This window comes from Mauremys mutica, chromosome 7, assembly GCF_020497125.1.
Source record: "Mauremys mutica isolate MM-2020 ecotype Southern chromosome 7, ASM2049712v1, whole genome shotgun sequence".
Lineage (NCBI taxonomy): Eukaryota > Metazoa > Chordata > Testudines > Geoemydidae > Mauremys > Mauremys mutica.
Genome location: NC_059078.1, coordinates 27,671,387 through 27,693,452, shown reverse-complemented (window position 1 = coordinate 27,693,452; position 22,066 = coordinate 27,671,387). Strand labels below are relative to the sequence as shown.

General features: G+C 41.5%; 1 protein-coding gene across 2 annotated transcripts in view; it reads left to right on the top strand.

The window, feature by feature from the left end:
- CACNA1D (calcium voltage-gated channel subunit alpha1 D) overlaps positions 1-22,066 on the top strand; it is a 419,514-nt gene that overhangs the window by 226,913 nt on the left and 170,535 nt on the right. Inside the window, exon 8 of one of the 2 annotated variants that reach the window (XM_045024186.1) lies at positions 16,564-16,667. In XM_045024186.1, coding sequence (XP_044880121.1) covers positions 16,564-16,667 — 104 coding nt within the window. Of the gene's footprint in view, positions 1-16,563; positions 16,668-17,361; positions 17,466-22,066 lie in introns of both variants that reach the window. The other variant, XM_045024187.1, reaches the window with a different exon arrangement.

Genomic DNA, 22,066 nt, shown 5'->3' with positions numbered 1-22,066 from the left:
TTGATAAGCCAGAAACCTGTAGAGAGCATCTAGAACTGGAGAGATAAAGTAAGACATTAGTCATTATTAGGAATTTAGCTTCCTGACTCTACAGAAATGGAAGACACATTACAGAACCCAAACAAATACTAGTCAACAATGAATTCCATCCTACAGTCTGAAGAAGACCAAAGCACACATGAGAGTCTTCAGATCCATTTGAGTAAGTATGAGCCATAGACTAGAAATATTCCCCAGAAAATGCCAGATTTTTTTGCTGGGATACCCTACAGAATCCCCTGATTGCTTCTTTCACTTGCCTTCTACTTGATAAGCATTGTTTGACACTGCTCCCCTAGTGTCAGTGAACAACACTCCTGGGTCATCCAAGGGAAATGCTCAAGTGAAGCGAAGCCCTTCTTCCCCCAGAGGGGTTGACTGTGCTGTGTGCACAGTGCTCCCAGCCCTTGATGACTTAGGCAGCTCGAAATCTAGCACAAGATCTCTCGCTCCATATAGACTGGTAGGAATTTTGGATGACAGTATTAACATGCTTCATAGATGACATTTAAGAACCAGAGATAGCATGTTGGGTTTTTATTCTTGAGTATTAATCAGTGGAACCTAATTTAATCTGAGAGTACAGTAAAAGATTTCAGATGTTGATTTGGGCTAATTAAAACCTTTTTTTTATTTAGATCCAAAAAGCTAAGAAACATCCAAGCTAAGATTGCAAAGAGGCTAGAAATAGATTGCTGTACCAGCTCATTAGAAACTTCAGGAACAAAGAGAAGGGTAGAGATCTGCATAAATATGATAATCAAACACAGGCCTGCAAATAGTACTGTAAAATGGGAAAATAGAAATATTTAAAAGTCTAGAATATAGAGCCCTGAGGGATGGTGATTTAAAGTAATAGTTTCAAATGAACGGTGTAATACAGAGTCCACATGGAGAGCGATGATTTTAAAGTACTTACAGGAGGATACCAATTCCCATGAACTCATCCAGGAATTGAAGATGATTTATTCTGAGCTCATTTCTAGTATCTCGGGTTTATCTATCACTGTAAATCTTCAAAAGAGTATTTTGCCCCCAAAAAGTTTTAATAAAATGGATGGAAAATAGATTAGAAATAAATCAGACTCCAGATATCTGCTAAAAGGTCCTGCAGTTGAATTACTATACCTTGCTCCAAAACCTTTACTGGAAGAAACAAATGAGAGACTGATCAATAACTTGAACAGTCTTTCTTAAAGTATCAGAGGGGTAGCCGTGTTAGTCTGGATCTGTAAAAAGCGACAAAGAATCCTGTGGCACCTTATAAACTAACGGACGTATTGGAGCATAAACTTTCATAGAATCATAGAATCATAGAATTCAAGATCAGAAGGGACCATTATGATCATCTAGTCTGACCTCCTGCAAGATGCAGGCCACATAAGCCAATCCACCCACTCCTTAAGCAAGCGACCCCTGCCCCATGCTTCGGAGGAAGGCGAAAAACCCCCAGGGCCACTGCCAATCTACCCTGGAGGAAAATTCCTTCCCGACCCCAAATATGGCGGTCAGCTGAACCCCGAGCATGCGGGCAAGACTCTCCAGCCATACCCTCTGGAAAAAGGCTAACAATATCCTATCATTGACCCATTGTACTAATTACCAGTGTGGCACTTAATTGACCTATTGACTAAGCCCGTTATCCTATCATACCATCTCCTCCATAAACTTATCTAGCTTAATCTTAAAGTCATGGAGGTCCTTCGCCCCCACTGTTTCCTTCAGTAGGCTGTTCCAGAATTGCACTCCTCTTCATGGGTGAATACCCACTTCATCAGAGTCCTGCACTTAGGACGGAAGAATCCCATGCACTGCTACAGACTAGGGACCGAATGGCTGGGCAGCAGTTCTGCAGAAAAGGACCTAGGGGTTACGGTGGACGAAAAGCTAAATATGAGTCAACAGTGTGCCCTTGTTGCCAAGAAGGCTAATGGCATTTTGGGTTGTATAAGTAGGAGCATTTCTAGCAGATCGAGGGATGTGATCATTCCCCTCTATTCAGCACTGGTAAGGCCTCATTTGGAGTACTGTGTCCAGTTTTGGGCCCCACACTACAAAAGGATGTGGATAAATTGAAGAGAGTCCAGCGGAGGGCAACAAAAATGATTAGGGGGCTGGAGCACATGACTTATGAGGAGAGGCTGAGGGAACTGGGGGTTGTTTAGCCTGCAGAAGAGAAGAATGAGGGGGGATTTGATAGCTGCTTTCAACTACCTAAAAGGGGGTTCCAAAGAGGATGGATCTAGACTGTTCTCAGTGGTAGAAGATGACAGAACAAGGAGTAATGGTCTCAAGTTGCAGAGGGGGAGGTTTAGGTTGGACATTAGGAAAAACTTTTTCACTAGTAGGGTGGTGAAGAACTGGAATGGGTTACCTAGGGAGGTGGTGGAATCTCCTTCCTTAGAGGTTTTTAAGGTCAGGCTTGACAAAGCCCTGGCTGGGATGATTTAGTTGGGTTTGGTCCTGCTTTGAGCAGGGGGTTGGACTAGATGACCTCCTGAGGTCCCTTCCAACCCTGAGATTCTATGATTCTATGATTCTAAGATGCATGTAGTGGAAATTTCACCCACAAAAGCTTATAGACTAACAGACGCATTGGAGCATAAGTCTTTCTTAAGCAACCCAAATCTCTTAAGGTGATAACACAACTTATTGGATAGAGTACATTGCATATGGTACTTTTGTTTGATTTACAGCTTCTATGTAAATTAAGATACCAGTTTTTCAGTCCAAATAATGTAGACCATTATACCATATTTGAATCCATGTCTTTCAGAAAACACTAAAAAAACAAAAAAAAAACAAAGCAGAATTAGCTGTCAAAACAGATTATTTCAAAAGTTATTATATACTTAGTATCATACTTGGTATTATTAATCTCCTTATTATAGCCCTTTATTATTGAGCACAGTTAGATGGACCCATCTTTCACACTATTGCTCATTCACTTTACTAATTATAAATAGACAGTTTTGTTGAGCACATTGATTTAGATGACCAAACCTTTTCATATACTTTACAAGTTTCATGTGTGAAATACACTGGGCAACACGCACTTCGTCAGATGGATAGATCCAAACCACAGGGAATAGTATTAACCCTTAACATCTTGAAACCAAATTAGTTGGTACAGGGCAAAGATTCATCAACCTCAGGACACTTGGGTGGTGCAGGATGCCCCCATTTGAGGTGCCCTCATTGGATTACCCAACATATGAGGCAGCACTCACTAGTTCATTTTCTTGGTGTAAGAGAAAACCATGTGTGAGGACTTCTCAGAGCTCCCATCGTGGTGGTTTAGCTCTGATCTGCCACCAGGGTAGGCCTCTGTCTGTAAGTTACAATGGGATCTTATGCTGGCTATTTAGAAATGGGAGAATCTTATTTTGTTTTCAAACAACCACATTTAACATCCAGGCTTTCCTTGGAGAAATAGCCTTAAAATGTTTTATTTGCCTGGCCATATACAGTAACCTAACAATGAGTCATCACCTACAACACATAGATGCTGGGTACTAGAGAAGTATCTAAAATGCACTTAAGAACAGTAAGATTCCGCATACTAATTTGCTTTGAGTCTTTATTCCAAGATTTTAAAATCATGATTGTAAAAAGAAGAGGTTTAGCTTTAAGGAATAGATATGTAGATGGCTAATTTATGCACTTCTTTATAGATTGCTAACAATAGCTAACAAATAGATTGCTAACAATGGTTATGAATTACAAATTGTAAAATCTGGGCTCAGTTTTGAGAGGTCTAAAGATTAAGGTAAGTGGGGAAGTGGGATACCAGGAGGAAGCATGAGTAGGAGAGTGCAAAAGGGGAGGACTCTTGCCTCATATTGAGAAAGCAGGACGATCAGCGAGTTGTCTTAAGTGCCTATACACAAATGCAAGAAGCCTGGGAAACAAGCAGGGAGAACTGGAAGTCCTGGTACAGTCAAGGAATTATGATGTTATTGGAATAATGGAGACTGGGTGGGATAATTCACATGACTGGAGTACTGTCATGGATGGATATAAACTATTCAGGAAGGACAGGCAGGGCAGAAAAGGTGGGGAGTTGCATTGTATGTAAGAGAACAGTATGACTGCTCAGAGCTCCAGTATGAAACTGCAGAAAAACCGGCGAGTCTGTGGATTAAGTTTAGAAGTGTGAGCAACAAGGGTGATGTTGTGGTGGGAGTCTGCTATAGACCACCAGACCAAGGAGATGAGGTGGACGAGGCTTTCTTCAGGCAACTAACAGAAGTTACTAGATCACAAGCCCTGGTTCTCATGGGGGACTTCAATCACCCCGATAGCTGCTGGGAGAGCAATACTGCAGTGCACAGACAATCCAGGAGGTTTTTGGAAAGTGTAGGGGACAATTTCCTGGTGCAAGTGCTGGAGGAACCAGCTAGGGGCAGAGCTCTTCTTGACCTGCTGCTCACAAACAGGGAAGAATTAGTAGGGGAAGTAGAAGTGGGTGGCAACCTGGGCGGCAGTGACCATGAGATGGTCCAGTTCAGGATCCTGACACTAGGAAGAAAGGAGAGCAGCAGAATTCGGACCCTGGACTTCAGAAAAGCAGACTTTGACTCTCTCAGGGAACTGATGGGCAGGATCTCCTGGGAGAATAACATGATGGGGAAAGGAGTCCAGGACAGCTGGCTGTATTTTAAAGAATCCTTATTGAGGGTGCAGGCACAAACCATCCCGATGTGTAGGAAGAATAGTAAATATGGCAAGCGACCAGATTGGCTTAACAGTGAAATCCTTGCTGATCTTAAACACAAAAAAGAAGCTTACAAGAAGTGGAAGATTGGACAAATGACCAGGGAGGAGTATAAAAATATTGCTCAGGCATGCAGGAGTGAAATCAGAAAGGCCAAATCACACTTGGAGTTACAGCTAGCAAGGGATGTTAAGAATAACAAGAAGAGTTTCTACAAGTATGTTAGCAACAAGAAGGTCAAGGAAAGTGTGGGTCCCTTACTGAATGGGGGAGGCAACCTAGTGACAGAGGATGTGGAAAAAGCTAATGTACTCAATGCTTTTTTGCTTCTGTCTTCACGAACAAGGTCAGCTCCCAGACCACTGCACTGGGCAGCACAGTATGGGGAGGAGGTGACCAGCCCTCAGTGGAGAAAGAAGTGGTTTGGGACTATTTAGAAAAGCTGGATGGGCACAAGTCCATGGGGCCGGATGCACTACATCCGAGGGTGCTAAAGGAGTTGGCGGATGTGATTGCAGAGCCATTGGCCATTATCTTTGAAAACTCATGGCAATTGGGGGAGGTCCCGGATGACTGGAAAAAGGCTAATGTAGTGCCCATCTTTAAAAAAGGGAAGAAGGAGGATCTGGGGAACTACAGGCCAGTCAGCTTCACCTCAGTCTCTGGAAAAATCATGGAGCAGGTCCTCAAGGAATCAATTTTGAAGCACTTAGAGGAGAGGAAAATGATCAGGAACAGTCAGCATGGATTCACCAAGGGCAAGTGATGCCTGACTAACCTAATTACCTTCAATTACAAGATAACTGACTCTGTGGATGAGGGAAAACAGTGGACGTGTTATTCCTTGACTTTAGCAAAGCCTTTGATACGGTCTCCCACAGTATTCTTGCCAGCAAGTTAAAGAAGTATGGGCTGGATGAATGGACTATAAGGTGGATAGAAAGCTGGCTAGATCATCGGGCTCAGTGGGTAGTGATCAATGGCTCCATGTCTAGTTGACAGCCGGTATGAAGCGGAGTGCCCCATGGGTGAGTCCTGGGGCTGGTTTTGTTCAATATCTTCATTAATGATTTGGAGGATGGTGTGGACTGCACCCTCAGCAAGTTTGCAGATGACACTAAACTGGGAGGAGTGATAGATATGCTGGAGGGACCTAGACAAATTAGAGGATTGGGCCAAAAGAAATCTGATGAGGTACAACAAGGACAAGTGCAGAATCCTTCAGTTAGGATGGAAGAATCCCATTCACTGCTACAGATTAGGGACCGAGTGGCTAGGCAGCAGTTCTGCAGAAAAGGACCTAGGGGTTACAGTGGACGTGAAGCTGGATAGAGGCAACAGTGTGCCCTTGTTGCCAAGAAGGCTAATGGCATTTGGGGCTGTATAGGTAGGAGAATTGCCAGCAGATTGAGGGATGTGATCATTCCCCTCTATTCGGGATTGGTGAGGCCTCCTCTGGAGTACTGGAAAGAGTCCAGTGGAGGGCAACAAAACTGATTAGGGGACTGGAGCACATGACTTATGAGGAGAGGCTGAGGGAACTGGGATTATTTAGTCTGCAGAAGAGAAGAATGAGGGCGGATTTGATAGCTGCTTCCAACTACCTGAAAGGGGGTTCCAAAGAGGATGGATCTAGACAGTTCTCAGTGGTAGCGGATCACAGAGCTAGGAGTAATGGTCTCAAGTTGCAGTGGGGGAGGTTTAGGTTGGATTTAGGAAAAACCTTTTCACTAGGAGGGTGGTGAAGCACTGGAATGGGTTACCCAAGGAAGTGGTGGAATCTCTTTCCTTAGAGGTTTTTAAGGTCAGGCTTGACAAAGCCCTGGCTGGGATGATTTAGCTGGGGATTGGTCCTGCTTTGAGCAGGGGTTGGACTAGATGACCTCCTGAGGTCCCTTCCAACCCTGATATTCTGATTCTAATAATACTCAAGTTATTTTCTTACATGATGTTGAACTGGAGAGAGTCATCTGGAAACATAGTAATGCTATGCATTTTAATAGCCCATTTTACCTTTAGAAACATGAAGTTCAAATTCAGAAGTGACTTTAAGTAATTAGAAGGGTAAGGCCCGTTCTACACTACGGGGTTAGGTCGAATTTAGCCGCATTAGGTCGATTTAAAAATGAATGTGTCCACACAACCAACCCCATTCCGTCGACCTAAAGGGCTCTTAAAATTGACTTCTGTACTCCTCCCCGGCGAGGGGAGTAGCGCTAAAATCAACCTTGCTGGGTCAAATTTGGGGTATTGAGGATGCAAATCGACGGTATTGGCCTCCAGGAGCTATCCCAGAGTGCTCCATTGTGACCGCTCTGGACAGCACTTTGAATTCCGATGCACTAGCTAGGTACGCAGGAAAAGCCCCGGGAACTTTTGAATTTCATTTCCTGTTTGGTCAGCATGCTAAACTCAGCAGCACAGGTGACCATGCAGTCCCCCCAGAATCGTAGAGTGTAGAATGTTTCTACACTCCCCCATCATCTCTGTCCCTGAGGTTATCACAGATTAGAAGGCGAAAAAAACGCACTCCCGATGACATGTTTTCTGAGCTCATGCAGTCCTCCCGCATTGATAGGGCACAGCTTAATGCATGGAGGAATTCAGTGGCAGAGGCGAGGAAAGGACATGATGAAGTGTCTGTTGGAGCTGCAGGAAAGCCAACAAGAGCACAGACCCCGGCTGCATCCACTTTATAACTGCCTACTCTCATCCCCATGTTCCATAGCCTCCTCACTCAGACGCCCAAGAACGCGGGGGGGGGAGAGGGGGGCGGGAGGGAAGGCTCCAGGCACCCAGCCACTCCACTGCAGAGGATGGCCAAAGCAACAGTTTGATTTTTAGTTTGGCTACAATAAGCAATGTGCTCTTCTAATTGCCCTGGTGTCTGATGCAAAATGATTGTCTGCTGTTGCTTTCACAGAGGGAGAGGCGACTGACTAAATGTACCCCAAACCATCCACGACAATGTTTTTTGTCCTATAGGGCATTGGGAGCTTAACCCAGAATTCCAATGGGCAGTGGAGACTGCGGGAACTGTGGGATAGCTACCCACAGTGCACCACTCCATAAGTCGATGCTAGGCATGGTACTGAGGATGCACTCTGCCGACGTAATGCGCTTAATGTGGACATACGCAATCGACTGTATAAAATTAATTTTTAAAAATCAACTTCTATAAAATCGACCTAATTTCGTAGTTAAGACATACCCTAAGATAATGTAACCTTTATCCATTCTCTTCAGTAAGCCTGGCTTAGTCTCTCAGCTTTTGGCAGGCTCTCTTAGACTCTTTTAGCCAGAACCCTTACCAGCATGTCAGTTACAAACCTGGTTTACCAAATGGCTTTGAAGTGAAATTGACAACAAAGTAAGGGCCTCAGAATTCACAACCCATGGGTGTACCTGTCAGTGAGCTGCAGGATCCCCAGGTCTGCAGTGCAGTGACGATGAATCCAGCCAGCCCAGGAAAGAGTCAGAGAAATCTGTGCTTTTGTTCCAGAGCCAGGGTATAGCACAGGTAAAGCTAGGCCCTTTTACAGGTGGCCAGCTTTAGAGGAGCTGCTATACTTGAAGCCCAGCCCCTTTAACCAGATTTATGTTAACTCCATTGCAGCTTGGGGGACCCCAGAGCACAAACTTTAAAACCACTGGCTGAAATGCTGTCTGGAATCCTCTAAAATGAATGGAGCTTCCCAGCAGGCTTCGAAGTCTGTGCTCTCAGGTTCGTGAACCTACAGCGCAGACTTAAAAGCCTGCTGGATCAATTCCCCCTGTTCACAAAACCCTGATTTCTGAGGGCTTTGTAAACCCATCGAGAAATTGGGTTTGTAGTTCATTCTCATTTCTAAGGTGCTACCAAGGATATTCTAGCCACTGATTAATAAATTCACCAACTTAAATGTCAGTTAAGATGTTATACATTTTAAACCAGCAAACCACCACACCAAAACCCTTTTGAAGTGAAAAGAGTTTGAAACATTATGGAAAAGAAGCTGGACGGAAACAAACGTTAAACATGTGATGATACTGCTTTATTAAAATCCCATAATTCAGGTCCAGATTCATCTGTAGGTTCAAAGAAGCTTACAACTTTTCAGCAAGCCAGTGCCACATTTTAAGAGAACTTAGGCCTGGATTTGCATGCAACTTTACCCAGGTTTGGGGTACCTCACCAGCAGTTATCACACACTGGTATCTGAGAGACAGTAGTTATTTTTGAGTTTGTGTTGGGTTAAACTGGAGTATTGCAAATACCCCTGTGTACAGGGGCGGCTCCAGGCCCCAGCACGCCAAGCATGTGCTTGGGGGGCGCCATGCCGCGGGGGGCGCTCTGCCGGCGCCGCGAGGGCGGCAGGGGGCTCCGGTGGACTTCCCGCAGCCGTGCCTGCGGAGGGTCCGCTAGTCCTGCGGCTCCAGTGGACCGCCCGGGAGGTCCACCGGAGCCGCAGGACCAGCGACCAGCAGAGCACCCCCCGCAGCATGCTGCCATGCTTGGGGCAGCGAAATGGCTAGAGCCGCCCCTGCCTGTATAACAACTCAGTAAATGTTGATTTATTAATCGATTTGGTTCCTCTGGGACTTACTGTAAAGTGTTACCATTTTGTTTTAAAATGATGCTACACTTTCACTGTTACACCTGAGAGAGTTGTATATTTGGACCAATTAGTTCAATATACAAACTGTACAGCGGGAGCCAAGGTGTTGAGCAATGGCAATTCCCATTGACTTTAGTGGGAGCTGTTGATACCCAGCACTCCTGAAATTAGGTCCTAAATAGAAAAAGATTGTGGCTGGTACACAAGCTGGTGGTGGGGAGAGTGGAGAAAGGTGCCTGCGCCACCTCTTGTGGCGTTATAAAGGACTTGTTCACAGTCTGATCCTTGCACTCTGTTCAGTGCAAGTGTAAGGTGATGAGTCACTCCTGTGATGGACTCCAGTCAATCCAATCTGGTCTGATGGCTCCCAGAGCAGGTATGTAAGCCCTACAGGAAGAATAGCAGCTCAGTCTGCTCTGCTCAATGTCACTCCACTGCTTGGAACACTCTCCTGCCTGTCTGTTGTAACAGACTTCCCAAGCCTTAGCCTGCTTCAGCCTTGCTCTTGCGCCAGCCCTGTTCCTAGTCCTGCTCTCACTCTAGCCCTATTCCTAATCCGCTCCAGCCTTGCTCCAACCCCACTCTGGACTCCTGATTCTGGCTCCAACCACTAAGCCAGACTGCCATGGCTCCAACTGCTAGGCCTGGCCATCCCCATCATGGTTTCTGACAGCAAGACTGCAGTGGTGGGGCTATAGCATAGAGGGGAGAACATTCTGCTCTCTGGGAAAGGGTATATTAATGGCTCTTCTTTGAGACTCCTGGGTCCTGTATGAAGCATTATGCTCCCTAGAACTCCTACTAAGAGGTATGCCTCATTGGCTGACAGAGCAGTGCCTTATGGAAGTATAGTGCCCTTAGGTTTTAACTCATCTTTTTCCTGCCACAGTAGGCTATAGCATTTCAACAGAGTTGAGACAATGAGACATTCTTCTTGTACCCACCCCTGTATTACCTATATTGTTAAGGATGTGTATGCACAGATAAACTTTCTCTGTCTTCAGTGGGCAGATGTACCTTTGGGCTCTGATGGTATATTCAGATTGATAAAGAAAGGAAATTGTTTCTTACCTGCCAATTTTATTTCTCCAAAATAGCATGTTCCTTGATCCTGGACTGTAAGTTGTGACCCTTCTCTAGGCGCTCACAGGCAGGCAGATCTGTCAGTCACTGTGTCCCTCATGGAAGGGAGGGCGATCATTCTGCACAAAAATGAGTGTTTCAAGGCTGTTAAAATGTACTATGTAAACTGATTTAATGCCAGTGCAAATGGCATAAAAATGACACAGCATAGTCAAGAAATGGCAACAATGTAAGAATAAATGCTGACAAATACTGATGTAAATGAAGATTACATGCCTCTGTACTGGAGGACCTGCTATTATAGAGAGATCAAATTGACTGGTATGAAAAGTATTCCATTTGTCCTTCATCTTTCCTGAGCCAGTACTGTCAGAATATGAATCACAGTGAGAGGTCTCTAGGGTTAGGGTGAGAGAAAAAGAAAGAAGGTGGGGTGGACTGGCACACATAATAAGTGGTCCACATGGCAGCTTTACAAACCTGTTTTAGCAATGTACAGCACTTTTCGGTCCCGAAAAAGGACAGAGCATGGATTTGACATGCAGTGGCATTCATGGGGAGGATTTAGGCCTTTTGGTCTTTTATGCTTCTTAGCTACAACTCCTGATCCATCTCACAGCTGAATCCTTGGCTAGAGCCAGGATTTGCTCTGCACTTTGGGTGAGAGACCACAAATAATGCTTTGGGCTTGCAAATATATTTGTTTCTGGAGAGGTAGATTTACTCAGCCTAGCTGATAGCTAAGCCATGCCTCCGTTTTTGTTTTGGATTATGGACAAAATGACATTTGGGTTGCCTCTTTTGACCTGTGGAAATCTGTCTTGAATTTTGGAATAAAGTTTTGAGATAGGCAGAGTGCCATTTGGCTTTCGTTAAATGAGTTGTCTCTGAATGGAAAGGGCTTCTGATATTCACCTTGCCAATGATATTGCAATTAAAAATTTAGCTTAATGTACAGAAAGTATAAAAATAGTTTGAATGGAAATTGAATAAGTGCCTGAAGAAATAGGTAGTAAAAAATCACGAGAGGAGGCAGGTTCAGACCTATGTTTTTAGAAATCTGAGTGAGAGAATGAGACAGGAGAGCAAGCATGAGCTCCTTAAGACTGTCTTGAAATTGGACATTTGGTCCTCCAATATGTTCTCTCTGAGTCCAAGGGTGATACCAGTTTGTAGAAAATACCGGATATTTCAAATGGAAAGGCCATAAGCACATTAAAGTCCTGATCTGCACACCAATTCTGGAATCTGTTCCAGGTGTTGGAATGTAAACTAGAGTGAGATACTTTTTCAGTAGATAGAAAGGTATGGATGGTACCTGAATATCCTTAATTATTTCATCTTGTATTTCACAGCAACTATGTTCTTTGGGATGATCTGATTTTACTTGCTTATTTTGAAAGACACAAAGTGGATTGAAGAAGAGGCTTAAAGTAGGGATTTGGGACAAAACTGGGATAGGGCATTTGTGGCCTCCTCTTTGTAATCTCTCCCCTGGGAATAGTGCAGTAATAGACTCCAATTTTTTGACCCTGTAAAATGGTAGAGCGAGTCTAACATTCCAGACCTCTGTCTGATAGAGTTGGGCAAGAATCCGGTCCCTGTCATCTGTAGCATCCCGAGTGGCATCTTGGCTTGCTTCTGAACATACAGGGAATGGGACCCAACTAACATTACTGGATCAGGGGACATGTCTTTGAAGGAGACTGTAAATTTGCATGGTTTTTTATGCTGGTTGGAGGTCCAGGGTATGCTGAATTCAATCTTAGATCAGCACCAAAAGTGTACTAGTCCATCAAAGTACTAAGAATAGCTTTGATTTGGATAACTAACACCCACCAACCCTAGCAAATTATTTATACCATTGAATAGCTGTGATTCCCAACTTTCTCATGGCAATGGTGTTAGCTCTGGATGGTAACATAATATTGGGTCTTAAAATTGCATCACTGTAATGGAAAGTGATTTTTTCTTACATGAGTTTTACGCTAGAAACTAGTGCTTGTGGTAAAAAAACATTAGGGCAAGATTCAGGGAAGCAACCATAAGGATGTGCAAATCACAAGTGCTAACGTGGCCATTGTGACACAGAGAGGATGTTTCAAATTTAGCCCCCCCCATCTTGGTATCTGCAAGGAAGTGGGGAAAGCAGCTTTCGTTTTGTTCTTGGGGTACATGGTGCTAAACTAGCACAAACTCTGGCTGCTCTGGGCATGCTCCCTGGCTAAGCAAATCAGCATCTTGTTGGCTTGCAATGATCATGTTGAGCTCCCCAGACTTGAACCTCACACAAGGGAGGCTGTAAATATCATTTGGAGTCTTCTCAGATGGTTTACACCAGCAAAAAGCTGTCATCAACACTGGGTGAGATTGACCTTTTCCTTCTGGTATCATGGGCCTTTCGACAAAGCAAATGAAAGATATGATAGATAGGTTGGGGACTGAATGTGAAGGGCCTTGAAAGTGAATACAAGGAGATTATGTTCGATGTGACAGAGGAGAGGGAGCCAGTGGAGATACTCAGAGAGATAACATGGTGCAAGTGATGGGCCGGGAGAATGAATTTTGCCCCAGCATTGTGAATGGATGTGAGTGGGACAAGTTTGCATTTGTCAAGGCCAGAGAGAAGGATGTTGTTGTAATTGCGATGCAAGATGATGACTGCCTGGGCAGGAGTTTTAGTTGTGTGGATGGGTAGGAAAGACTGTATCTTAGAGATGTTATGCAGAAAGAATCAGCAAGATTTAGATATAGCTTGGATATGAGGACCTAGAGAGAGGTTTGAATTGAAGAAGACACGCTGGTTATGGGCCTGAATGACAAGCAGGATGGTGATGTTGTCTCCAGTAATCAAGAAAGGAGGTAGAGGCGAAGACTTAGAGAGAGATTAAGAGCTCTGTGTTAGCTATGTTTGCTTGAGTTGATGGCTAGACATCCACAAGTAAATGTCAGAGACACAGGCTGAGATTTTAATTTGGACAGAAAGAGACAGTCTGGAGCAGAGAGGTATATCTGTGAGTCATCAGTATAGAGACGGTACTGTCGTTGAATTTGTATTTGTGGATGAGATAACCTAGGATGAGGTATAGCGGGGAAGGAGAAGGGGACCAAGCCCTGTGGGACCCTCACAGAAAGTTTGAGGGTGAATGATTCTACTTTTTTCCTTCCTGTGAATTATCAGAAGCAGGGGATGACTTGGTCCTTGCTCTTTAGTTAGGGTTTTTAGGGATAATATTGCTGTGTTGTGATACAATGACAAAAACAACAAGGAGTCCTTGTGGCACTTTAGAGACTAACAAATGTATTTGGGCATAAGCTTTCGTGGGCTAAAACGTACTACAAGACAGGCCCAACAAAGAAAGTAACAGAACGCCACTAGCCATCACCTACAGCCCTCAACTAAAACCTCTCCAGCACATCATCAAGGATCTATAATCTATCCTGAAGGATGATCTCTCACTCTCACAGACCTTGGGAGACAGACCAGTCCTCACTAACAGACAGCCCCCCAACCTGAAGCAAATTCTCACCAGCAACTACACACCACACAACAAAAACACTAACCCAGGAACCAAACCCTGCAACAAACCCCAGTGCCAACTATGTCCGCATATCTATTCAAGGGACACCATCATAGGACCTATCCACAACAGCCACGCCATCAGGGGCTTGTTCACCAGCACGTCTACCAATGTGATATATGCCATCATGTGCCAGCAATGCCCCTCTGCCATGTACATTGGCCAAACTGGACAGTCTCTATGCAAAAGAATAAATGGACGCAAAGCTGAAGCCAGGAATTATAACATTCAAAAACCAGTAGGAGAACACTTCAACCTCCCTGGTCACTCAATAACAGACTTAAAAGTGGCAGTTCTTCAACAAAAAAACTTCAAAAACAGACTCCAACGAGAAACTGCAGAACTGGAATTAATTTGCCAACTGGACACCATCAGATTAGGCCTGAATAGAGACTGGGAGTGGATGGGTCATTACAGAAACTAAATCAATTTGTTAGTCTCTAAGGTGCTACAAGTACTCCTAGGGCTTGGCTACACTTACAAATTTGCAGCGCTGCAGCAGGGTGTGAAAACACACCCTCTCCAGCGCTGCAAATTGCGGCGCTGCAAAGCCCCAGCGCTGTCCATTATTCCCCACAGGGAGGTGGAGTACGGACAGCGCTGGGAGAGCTCTCTCCCAGCGCTGGCGCTTTGACTACACTTAGCGCTTCAAAGCGCTGCCGCGGCAGCGCTTTGAAGCGCTAAGTGTAGCCACAGCCCTAGTTGTTTTTACAAAACCTAATTTCCCCTTGCTAAATACTTTCTTCCTGTCAACTATTTGAAATGGGCCACCTTGTTTACATTGGCTCATTAACACTACAAAAGTGATTTCCACCCCTTTTTGTCAACTGTTGAGAATTGCCTACTTCCAACTTAAATTGGCTCATTAGCATTGACCCCCGCACTTTGTAAAGCAACTCCCATCTTCCTCTGCTGTGTATTTATGCCTTCCTACTGTATGTTCCTCTCCATGCATTTGATGAAGTAGGTTTTAGCCAACGAAAGCTTATGCCCAAATAAATTTGTTTGTCTCTAAAGTGCCACAAGGACTCTTCGTTATTTTTGCTGATACAGACTAACACGGCTACCACTCTGAAACCTGATACAATGACAGTCTTCCCCCAGTACCAAAATAAGACAAAACAAAACAAAATAAAAACCCTACAAAAAATACTCTGTGCTACTTAAAAGTTTTTCTGTGTTTTCTATTGAGTCCTGTAAAATCTGTCACGTATTTAAAACCTCTTCTGTTCCGTTACATAACATATTTTTAATAGAAAAATGACCTGGCGTAGATTGTTTTAAAAAGACATATAAGAACTTGGTGATAGATCTTCTCTTTTTAGTCATATTGGAAGTAAATGCAATTAGACATTTTTTTAAGTGAAACAAAAATTAATATACATTACCTCACTCCAGCTAACTGAGTAATACTGAGAACTGTCCAAGGCCTTGATTCTGCAAAGATTTATGTATGTGTTAAACTGTGACAAGTTTAGGGCATACTTTTACCTTGTGGAAATGGAGGCTTTGTAATAAGATTTTAAAATAAAATGAGAAATAAAACTTATCATGGTTTCTTTCTCTGTTTAAAAAAAGACTCAGATCTCTTATAATAGGGATGTTAATGACAGGATTCAAATCCTTTAGCAGGACTTTGAGTGGAAGTTACATGTCTTTAAACCCTGTTTCATGCCTACACACACACACACACACACACACTTTTAAAGAAGGGGAAAAAGGGTTGCCTAATGTTTGTTTCACAATAAAGTCCCCAATCCTATAGTCCTTAAAAAATTCTAATTTTAGTCAGTTGGATTTTTCCTGGGCAATATACTAGTCCCAGTTACTAGATAGAAGATTTGTATTGGGAGAAAGCAGAAATGCCGGTTAATAGAGCTTTCTGGTTGATCGAGTGCCGGATAACACAGGTTTTACTTTATAAATTAAACTTTTGAGTTACACAAATATATTCCCACTATAGTTCTTAACAAACTGATTAAGAATATCTCACTGCACCCAATTATATATTTATGGTAAGGAGTTTATTGAAATTATTTGCTATAGAAAAATAATAGGATATTTATATTATTGCAATGAATCAGTTTTACCTTTTAGTGTATGCTTTTTAGAAGAAAATCCAAATAGGTATTGGTAAGAAATATGCTGATATTAAAAATGAAAAAAAAAACCCAAATGTCTTAAATATCATTTTATAAGTATTGTTTTATTTTATAGTTAAGAGAAACATTTTCTGAAATTGAGATTGTATGCAAAGTATTAAGCAAAGAACAAAATTCCTGCTTTGCTACCTTTATATGTTTGGCAAAATAATTTTCAGTTGCAAAGCTATGCAATAGTCATTCTTTTCTTTCAGTGTGTGTGCCGGGAATGTAAAGTGAATGTGGCCAGTGCTTTACTCCTCCTCCTATGGGCCTCCTCCAATGAATGTTAAGGAAAATGCATTGTCTCACTGCATTATAAAGCTCTCTTTTCTTTTTCTCTAATTCTTCCTTATTACATACTATAGGAAACTACTTCTATAAGATCATCTTATTTCTTACAGATGAATGATGCTATGGGATTTGAATTGCCCTGGGTGTATTTTGTCAGTCTCGTCATCTTTGGGTCATTTTTCGTACTAAATCTTGTTCTTGGTGTATTGAGCGGGTAAGCATACACCTTTTTCATCATGAAAGCAGAGTCCTGAATTCAGTTGCTATGAACACACAGGTTATATTATACAGGTGAGCTTATGTGCAGTGTTGATGTGGTTTAAAAAGAGATTCTTCTCTTCCTGCAGTTGTGCTGTATATCTAAAGCAGAAACAGTTTACCATAACCAAGACATAGACCCTGAAAATAATGTACAGATACCAAAACCAGAGATTTATTTTTAAAAAATTTAAAATGTTACCAGCATAAAGGCTTTGTGTTCGTACTTAACCTGAGGCTAAATTATGAAAAAACAAAAAAACAAAAAAAACCCACTATAAATACCTTTCATTTAAATGTGATGTTTTAAAACATGCCTTCTGTTACAGGGCATAACATCTGCAAACTTATTTGGGTAAGTAAAGAAGTTAAATATGAGTCCACTTGTCCTAAAAATTAACTACACCAAATACCTAACAGATTTAATGGATATTTTCAGCATTTAGAAGAAGAACCAATTTTTCTTTTCCTAATAATATACAATGGGAAAAAATTAGAGGCTGATGTGTAACTATGTGCTGGAGATGACAGATACTAAAAAGTAGGGTTTATTTTGGAACAATGAATACCTATGTGATCTGGCAGCTGCTAAAAGGACTCTGCTATTTAATGAATGGCTGAATCATAACTTATTTCCTTACATTTTACAGGTAAATGATGCAATAGGATGTGAATGGCCATGGATCTATTTTGTTAGTCTTATCATCCTTGGCTCATTTTTCGTACTTAACCTGGTTCTTGGTGTTCTTAGTGGGTAAGCAGTTGAGTTAACGTTGTATATTCTGCTGCAACTTGTAAGGTGGCCTATGCATTTATTCAAGCTTCTCAGTGATGGCTTTTTGCATGTGTCTCAAATCTTATGTCATCCTACCAATGTTTGCTCTTTTGACTGAATTGTGTGGTCCTTGTGCCTGTATCTATCTGCGACATCATGTGTGTTTACAGCGCTTGCCAAAAACTATTCATTAAATGAGGCACTAATTACCTCATTGTAAAATTACTTCCAGTAGCCAGATACATTATTTTGTACACAATGAGAGATGGATGACACCTGTACAAACATTTTTCCGCTAGGTAAGAACCATTGTCCCCTTCTGAAAGACTTACTTCTGTTTTTGTTCAAATGTATATACAGTAAATTGAGCCCTCTTTATAATTATCAGTCATGTACAGCAAATATTTTTAACAGGTGCATCAGGTTCTTTAATATAGAGAGAGGGTATGTTTGGATTATAAAGTTCCCTGTTCTGCAAAGTGTCCTATTCTGCCTTCTATACTATAGTGCTGGGTATTATTAGTTCCCATTGACTTAAATGAGAGTTGCGGGCAACCAGCACCTTGCAGGATTGACCTTATACATTTATCTGAACTCAGCTATCCATGTAACATACTATTCAGTGATAAATTTATAGGCAATGTGTTGTTCCATGTACATAGAACCAAACACATGTTAGCCAAATACTAATGAACCGACTGGGTGTTTTTATCTGTGGAGTATAGTTATAAAACATGATTTATGGTAAGGATCGTATATGTTTGTTTAAGAATAAAGGAAAAGATACTACAGGTATTTGAACCGAAACTAAAACATTAGATACTGGTGTAAATTATATTATCTATAGTTAACTATGCGTTAACAATTGAGGTTTGGAACAATGGCTTCTTGGGAACTTTGGGCCAGATTGTACTGTCATTGAAGTCAATGGAAAAAATCCCTTTAATTTCAGTGGGAGTAGGACCAAGCCTTATGAGAAAAAGCTAGAGTAGTTTGTGGTGTCACCAGACCTCGATTGTGTGCATAGCCTTCTTCACTATTTCTCCATGGTGTGCGTTGGATATTTTAAAAAATCACAATATTTTACAGAGAAAATATGTTTTTTTAGAGAATCAAACATAAAATGTCCCATTACTCTGCTAAATATCTATTCTGTGAGATCCTGTTTGTCAAAGAGTTGGTTTTAAAAATATAATTTAAAAAATTACATGCTATTTATAGGGTAGGATTTCATTATGCGGAGAATTTGAGGAAAATAGGGAAAGTGATGAGTTACCTGAATGTCACAAGCCTTCTGTAAGGAGGAAGGTGAAGAAAGGAAAAGAGAAATTGAATAAAGGCAGGTGATGATTATCTGATTTAGGCCTCAATCCTACAAAGTCTTACACACATTCCTAGCTTATATATTGTGAACAGTCCACTGATTTCATTATATTCAGTGACAAATGTGTAAGTCTTTGCAAGATTCAGGGGTTAGTTTTCATGTCACAATCTCACTGAAAAAGAGGAGTGAGAGAAAGAAGAAGAGAGAGGAGGATGTTTGCTACATGATTTACCTCTGATATGTTGATGCCAACATCAAACATTCCTTGTCACTCCAAGAGCTCTCACTAAACTCAATGCAGGACCAGGCTTTCAATGATCCCATCCCCTGAGCCTTGAAAGGGTCATTAGTAGCAATTATTTTCCTCCTATCCTGTGAAACTGTGCTCTGGGAGCAATTAATTAAATATACCTCCTTTCTGCTGCCAGACTCTCAGATGCATTGTTATTGGTTTAGTTCTTATGTTTTTTTTAATTGGTAAGGAATAGTAATATCAGATCTATGTTATAATCCACGCAAAGCCTAGGAAATTCAAATAGACATTTATAGCCAATTTTAATGTTGAGATAGTAAAATTAAAATGTTTTATAAAGCTCGCTAACATTTTAAATGCAGTGGGACCAGTTAAATGTTTTCTTTTGCATTTTTACTACTAAGTAAAGTTTTACTGGATGGGCCAGAATTCCCTATATACTTAGAACAGGGACTCTGGCTAGAACTGGTGAAAAGGTAAAATAAAACTTTTTGTCTGCTCCTGTATTGTATTTGCTAACCCAAACATTTGGGATACAGATTCTAGAAGGCTAAATACAATTCCCTCCTGCTGCTGCAATTAGCCAAGTTTGGTAAAGGAGAATTTTGCGGGACGTAGATTTGCTCTGCAATTGTTGCAGCACCAGGCATGCAGTATCTCCTGTTATGTGTGCCCACTCTGAGGCAGGTCAGTGGCCAGTGGATCCATGAAGTGGTTGATCCATTAGTCCAGAGATCTCATTCTTTCCCCAATCCCTGTCACCCACCTTCAATTGCAGCTGCACTGGGATGTCCATAGCACTGGCTCAGTAGCACTTTGGGCCTTTTGTGACCCTGGAGGAATGAGCAGGGTTTGCCCCAAAATAAGCAATCTAACACCGTCATCTCCAGATTGTATGTGACTTCCATGTTTAAGAAAAATGACGTAAATACATTGTAATACAAATTCCACTTATATTTAAAACAAAATATAATCTACAGAGGTTCTCTTTAGGCCTGTTGGGATTTATGTGTAAAAAATCAATGTTAGCAAAATCCTCAGGACATGCTAGTATTAACAGTTGAAAACTAGTGTTTTTCATAATGAGTCAGGTGTAAAACATGTAGCACAAGTATTCTTTATTCTTATCAGAAAAGTTCTCAGCGTGCCTTTCAGATTTGTTTTTTACCTTCCCCAAAATATCAAATGAAAGTTAATTCATGATAAATCTAACAAATTGTTCTAAACTGACCAAACTCTAGTAGTACAAATATAACACCAACTGATTTAAAAAACATGGCTCTGCACACCGATATTTGGATTTTCAAAGCTGAAATCTGATGTGTGTCTTTTTTCCTTATGATGGCATTTTCTGTAGTGTCAAGTTATTCTGTGTACATTTAAATCTATCTGCTGTTTTGATCTCTCTTTGCTGTTTTAAAATATTCATTCATTGTCTTTGCACTCCTATCTTATTCTGTGGCCACCTACACCATCATATTCTGTACTGCCTCTCTCTTTTGCACTGCATGTTTGATGTGTTGTTTAGATATTGTACATGTGGATGACTCTGATGATTTGGGAGATCTTTTGTTTTACATCTAGCCCTTTCTGAAGGTATGTCCTGATCATCAATGTAAATTGTATCTCCTTAAGTAGTCATGCATTAAAATGAAATTAATAATTTTATTTTTAATGGCTGATATTTAAAATGAGAGAGCTAACACAGAGAGGCCTCTATACCTAGTAAATATTTTAATTTTAAGACACAAGCTGACAAGGGAGGATTTGCTCTAAATATTCCCTCCAATAGTAAACTTCAGTAGGGCTTCACAAGCAAAAATAGTAAACTTCAGTAGGGATTCACAAGATCAGTATAAACCATTTTCCAGTAGTTCAGCTTATCAAAAGTCTTGCGTTTGTTTTCTCTTTATTAACCACTGGTCTTGATTGTGTCTTTCTCAAAGTGAAATCTCAATGGCAAAACTATTTTAGCTGCATGATATTACTACACAAAAAGGCTGGTTTGTCCTTATCCCTGTGCAGGTGCATAAGGGGTTCGCGGCAGAAGCATTTCCCATCTTTCACCTCTGTGTGTGAATGAGGCATGATCTATTTGGGGAGAATGCAAAGGGTGGGAGAGCTGCCAGTCTGGTACAATCCCTTGCAGCCCAGGAAAGAGTTATTGCTGAGTCAGTCAAAATTCTTCCACTGGCTTTTACTGCATGTGACCATTCTGCATTCTCTCCACCACTGGATGCAGATTAAGGCCACAATCTGCCCCTAAATATACATACTGTCTGAGTAAGATAATAGGATCAAACCCTCCAAACCTGATTTTATCTTCTAGACAAGGTACTTTATTGCCTTTCTGATACAGATAATACAAAGAAGAGTCATAAAAGTAAAGATCTGATGTTAAATGCAGTTTAAATAACTGGCAGTACAGATGAGACTAAGTCATACAAGGCCTGATCCTGCAGTCAGTTGGAGATTTGCTTGAGTAAAGACTGCTGGATTGGACTCATAGCCATGCAGCTTTTGTGTATTTTACCTAAGAAAAGTGTGTGGCTCACTTCTTCATGTTCAGTATATATTGCATGTATTAAATGTTCACATAGCACCTCTGTTCAGCATATGAAGGTGCAGCAACCATTAAGAGGGCAGTCAGATGATTAATGGGTCATATACTACTATACAGCTCAAATACATTGTTTAGGATAAAGCTAACTAGTTTTTCAAATACGAAAATGTAGAAATCACCACTGAATCAGGGCAAGAATAAAAGGTGCCACACAGCTGTAATATTTTTGAACACAGATAGTGTGGTGCTCAGTCAATATTGGAGAGTTCATAGTAGTAAAATGTTAGAAGTAAGGAGAGCTGAGCAAATACTGCAAACAAATCCCCATGAGTATTTGCTCACATTTTTAAATGACTGTATGTCAGCCATGCTTATGCCCCTTTAGTGTTCACTTTCCACGAATATTTGGGCCTTCAAGCTTAATGCCACAAAATTGCAGA